Below are 5,465 nucleotides of genomic sequence, written 5' to 3'. Positions count from 1 at the left end.
CGCAACAAGGGACGTTCGTTCCAGACAGAGAGAAGGACGAGCTCACAATGGCCCTCGGGAATCCTGAGAACCCTGGACGGACACGAGGCACGCCAGGATCCGTTCCATGGAAGGTTGGGTTTCCGGACCCAGGGGGTTACAAAACCCAGGAGAGGAGGAAGAAAGTGGAGCATAGCCAACTGCAGGTGCTGCACACAAGGGTACAAGGGCCAGAGGAACGAGAAGCAAATCACAGCAAATGACCTGCCGAAGCTTCCCCTGAAGCTACCCAGCCATCTCAGCGGGGAAGCAGCGTGACTTCCACCGAGTAGCTTCAGATGGAGCCTATCTTCAAGGCTCCTGCTAGCTACCCCGTGGATGCTATCATGGAGTCTCAACATTGCCACCTTATGATGCAATGGATGAAATTCAAAGTCAAGGCGGCTGTTGGCTCTATTTTACCTACTGAACCTGGCGCAACGTACCACTGCCGGTCAATTCCAGAAGGATATGCTAGGGTGATGGTGGATGAAATAACCGACGGATTTGAGGACCTCGAGCTTGACCACCCTACAGGTGAAGGGGAGATTTGGCTGGGTTCTTCTCTGAAGACTCCATGTCTATGGCGGAAGGAGCTCATCAACCTTCTGAACTGGACGCCTCCACCTCCTCCTCCTCCTCCGGCGAGTCAGGGCACTCCGCCTCCTCCTTCGCCTCCTCCTCCGCCGAGTGATCAGGGCACTCAGCCTCCTCCTCCGGCGAGTGATCAGGTCACTCAGCCTCCTTCTCCGGCGCGTGGCGGCACTCCGCCTCCTTCTCTGCATGCACCAGCGCGCCCGAGCAGCCAGCCTCCTCCTTCTCCGCCTCGTCAACAAGGGCGAAAGAGACCCGCCGCCGCTCCGGCTGCTCCGACGCGTCGTAGTCCTTCTCCTCCGCCTCGTAAGAAAGGAAAGACAGCCGCAGCCGCTTCGTCTGCTCCGGTGTCTAGCAGTATAGCCAGAGGCGGGAGGCAATACAGATTCGGTCCTTCTCTGAAGACTCCAAAGAAGTTACCATACGAGAGGAGCCTGGAGGAAAACACGAAGATCGTGCGAGCCGAAGTGAAGAATTTCTTTGAAGGGGTGAAAGAAAAGAAACATCCACCTCCGGAGGAGAAGATAGATCCGGTAAAAGTGAACCGTACTCTGGCTGCCCTGAAGAAACCACCAAAGTCTCCGGCGAAAGGCTACTATGAGCGCATTATTGAAAAGTCATTTATCGAAGCGGAGCGGTCGGGAAGTACTGTTAGTGATCAAAGGTTAGCAGAACGACGAGCTGGCAAAAAATTGCCCAGCTCGGCGAACAAGCGAACCAATCGTCCCCCCCGCTCCAGGTGTCTAGCGATATTGTCGCTAAAGATCCGAGGATGGTGCCCGGTTATAACAATCTTGGAGATTACCTGCCCGACGATGTACATTATGATTTCTTGGAGGTGGACGAACACAAATACGAGTACGAGAAGCCTCTCGTCAAAGATGAAAGATCTCTAACAACGATGGTGCGAAGATTCCATGATTGATACATGAAAACCTGCAGAGAGTCTGAGGGGAGGAATATTTTGACGCTAAGAGTTAGAGAGGAGCATGACCTCATTGGAATTGAACTGTTGAATGTTCCATTTGAGGAGTTCTTCGCATTTTTCAATCAAAAGGCCCTCGATAAATTGACGGTCACTTGTTATTGCCTGTAAGTAGTACTATTTCTGTCATTAAGTCTCTATATATAGGTCAGCTCTTTCATTGCATGTATTTTTAATTATCCTCACTATATTATGCAGATTGAAAATCGCCAAATTGAAGAAAAGACAAATCGGTGATATTGGGTTCATTAACACAAATCTCATAGATGCGTATATGGTTGAATTTCAGGCCAGAGATACCGAGGCCAAGTTGCTACAATCGTTTGTATTAAATCAAAACAAAGCTATAATACTCTTTCCTTACAACTTCAAGTGAGTGTTACTGTCTTGTGCATATTCGGTTTCCCTTATTAGTCGAGGTTATAGTAATGTAACTGATGAGTTATGCATGCGTGTGCAGCTTCCACTATACTCTCCTAGAGATTAAGCTTGAGCAAGGACTTGTAACCGTCTTAGACTCGAGACAAAAAGATCCCAAGGAGTATGCGGACATGACTGAAATCCTAGAGAAGTAAGTTAAATCGATCATTATCGCACCATATTAGCAACTTTGTTCATTTTCTGATATCAAGTAATTGTTTTCTTTGTTTGGTAGGGTTTGGAAAAATTTCACCTCAAAAAATTCGGCATTGCCGAAGAAGCTGCAATTTAAACACCCGAAAGTAAGTACTATAGTAGCATGTTCCGCGCATCTCCTAGTGATTCAAGCGCTAGTTTCATTAATACCATTTAGCATGCTTGCTTATCAGTTTGATTGACCTCTATTTCTTGTAAAGTGGTCGTGGCAGGAACAAGGAAATGATTACATGGATACTATATTTGCGAGTCCATCCGCCACACGACCTATGAGCGGGGCTACTCTGACAAACAATATGAAGTGCGTAAATAATAGATTGACCTCTATTGGTCCCGGTTCGTGCCACCAACCGGGAGCAAATGGCCTTCTGCCTGGGCTCGCCGCATCGGCCACGTGGAGGCCCATCTGTCCCGGTTTGTATAATAACCGGGACTAAAAGTCTAGGACATTATAACGACACTTAAGTCCCGGTTCAATAACCCCCTTAAGAACCGGAAGCCCTTTTTCTACTTGGGTGGTTAACCATCCTACCTCGACGACAACAGTAACGGTGGCTGGAGCGTCAAATAGGGTACTTGGGTGGTTAACCATCCTACCTCGACGACAACAGTAACGGTGGCTGGAGCGTCAAATAGGGTCTGCCTTCCGTTCCTCCTTTGGAAGGCGCGATTCGTTCCAACTGGGGCACCCACAGATGTGACGTACGGTCAACATTGCCGTCTTTTATGGCTTAAGGCTTTTTCGAAAAGAAAAGAAAATTCCCGACCGCCCTCGACACCCATGCCGCTACACAAGAAAGAAACACATGGAACTGAACCAGAAAAACAACAAGAGCGCATACATCGAGCCACATGACGAGGAAAGCAGTACAACACGTAGCACTGGTCGTTGAATAATGCTGCCACCTACAACTATCTTGTGTTGTTGCTAGTCTATCTTCTTGTTGTAGGGCAATTGCCTTCTTCCAGATGCCACGACGCGTGCGTCACTGCGTACGTACTAGCTCATATATAGTCCTCTATAAAATGACCAGAGTCCTCCGTTGTATTCCAAGCAACCAAGGCTTCGAGCCTGTGCTGTACCTATACGTGAGCTTCAGTGCCGACTGAGCCGTAGTAGCCTAGCCTAGCTGACTCCCGCGATGAGCTGGTGGTGGGCGGGCGCGGTGGGCGCCGTCAAGAAGAGCCAGGACGAGCGCGCCGCGTCCTCCTTCCAGAGCGTCGCCCTCGTCGTCGGATCCACCGGCATCGTCGGCACCTCGCTCGTCGACATACTCCCGCGCCACGACACCCCCGGCGGGCCCTGGAAGGTGTACGCCGTCTCTCGTCGCCCGCTGCCTCCGTGGTCCCCGCCGCCCTCACCTGCCGTCACGCACCTGCACCTCGACCTGGCCGACCCTGTCGCCGTAGCGGAGGCCCTCACGCCGCTCACCGACATCACCCACGTCTTCTACGCCGCGTGGTCCAGCCACCCGACGGAGGCTCAGAACCGGGAGGCCAACTCCGCCATGCTCCGCAACATGCTCTCCGTCGTCGTCCCTGGCTGCCCCGCGCTCGCCCACGTCTGCCTCCAGACCGGCCGCAAGCACTACATCGGCCCGTACGAGGCTATCGGCAAGATCCCCATCCCAGACCCGCCGTACACCGAGGATATGCCCCGCCTGGATTACCCCAACTTCTACTACGACCAGGAGGACGTCCTCTTTGAGGAGGTCTCCCACCGCGACGGCGCCGTCAGCTGGTCTGTGCACCGTCCCTCCGTGGTCTTTGGGTTCTCTCCACGGAGCGCCATGAACGTCGTGGCCAGCCTGTGCGTCTATGCTGCCATCTGCCGCAAGGAGGGCGCTACGCTGAGGTGGCCTGGGACCAGGGTTGCCTGGGAGGGCTTCAGCGACGCCTCCGACGCGGATCTCCTCGCCGAGCAGGAGATCTGGGCAGCCGTCGATCCGTTGGCAAAGAACGAGCCTTTCAATTGCAGCAATGGAGATTTATACAAGTGGAAGCAGCTCTGGCCGATGGTGGCTGACCGATTCGGGGTGGAGTGGACGGGGTACGAGGGAGAGGACAGCCGGTTCATGCTCGCCGACGCCATGGCCGGGAAGGAGGCGGTGTGGGCAGAGATCCTCCAAGAGAACGAGCTTGTCACGACAGAGCTCCAAGAGATCGCCAATTGGTGGTTCCTTGATGCCGTGTTCAATGTCAAGAGTGAGCATCTGGATAGCATGAACAAGAGCAAGGAGCATGGATTCCTCGGATTCCGTAACACGGCTAAGTCCTTCAACGCATGGATTGATAAGATGAAGGCTTTGAAGATTGTTCCGTGATGTTTTTATTGTCCATATCTACTCCCTCCGTTCGGAATTACTTGTCACAAAAATGGATAAAAATGGATGTATCTACAACTAAAATACATCTAGATACATTCATTTCTTGGACAAGTAATTCCGAACGGAGGGAGTATTACTGTATTTACAGCATGCATGCTGCCGCATCCCATTTTCATTCTTTGAAGTTAGTTTCATTACATCATTTCTGCGTTTGGGTTTGGGAAGATGGTATAATGTAAAATGTTATAATCTAGAATAAAGTATGACGACCAAATAAATCTCCGCGTGAATGAATAATTCGTTCTCATCATGTGTTCACTACGATTTTGAGCGTCAAAATCATTATTTTCCATCCAATTGTTCATTCTTGTAAGGCACTAGTACTCGTGTCTGTTGCTTTTGACTTCAAAATTGAGATAGCCCCCGAAAGCCGGCACATCTGGTTGATTGTTCTAATTGATTGCTGATGTTGGCATGTTTGACAACTGTCACCAGTTTGCGTATCAAAATCCGACTTGGAATTGTGTTTTCTGACTCTAGTTTTGAGATGGATGTGATGCCCTAAAAGCTGAACCACTACTTTTCCATCACAAAAAGACTCCAATGGCGACAACAGAGCCTTGTTCTCAATTTGCAGTCTCTTCCTCATGACATCACATGTAGTCGCTTTCTCATGGCACCACAAAGTAAGCCCTATGAAGACGACTAGTGGTTGGGGGCCGTCACTCTGGGCCGCTTGAGAGAAATGTGTGTGTGTGTGTGTGTGTGTTTCTCCATCTTAAAGAAAAATGAAACAAAACCTCACCTTCATCTCAAAACTCGAAAAAAAAATCTCGTATCACGCGGACATCACATCCATATCAAAAAAAATAGAAAAATAGAAAAACTTCTCTCAAAAAGAATAA

At 50.3% G+C, this 5,465-nt stretch overlaps 1 protein-coding gene across 1 annotated transcript; it reads left to right on the top strand.

Annotated features, from left to right (window-relative positions):
* Positions 1-3,277: 3,277 nt before the first annotated feature.
* Positions 3,278-4,834, top strand: LOC123066863 ((S)-8-oxocitronellyl enol synthase ISY1-like). Its single transcript, XM_044489858.1, has one exon. It carries the CDS (start codon positions 3,376-3,378, stop codon positions 4,555-4,557), a length of 1,182 nt encoding a protein of 393 aa, XP_044345793.1. The 5' UTR covers positions 3,278-3,375; the 3' UTR covers positions 4,558-4,834.
* Positions 4,835-5,465: the final 631 nt, after the last annotated feature.

Source organism: Triticum aestivum, chromosome 3B (genome assembly GCF_018294505.1).
Source record: "Triticum aestivum cultivar Chinese Spring chromosome 3B, IWGSC CS RefSeq v2.1, whole genome shotgun sequence".
In the NCBI taxonomy this organism is placed as follows: domain Eukaryota; kingdom Viridiplantae; phylum Streptophyta; class Magnoliopsida; order Poales; family Poaceae; genus Triticum; species Triticum aestivum.
This window is presented reverse-complemented; position numbering and strand designations above follow the sequence as displayed.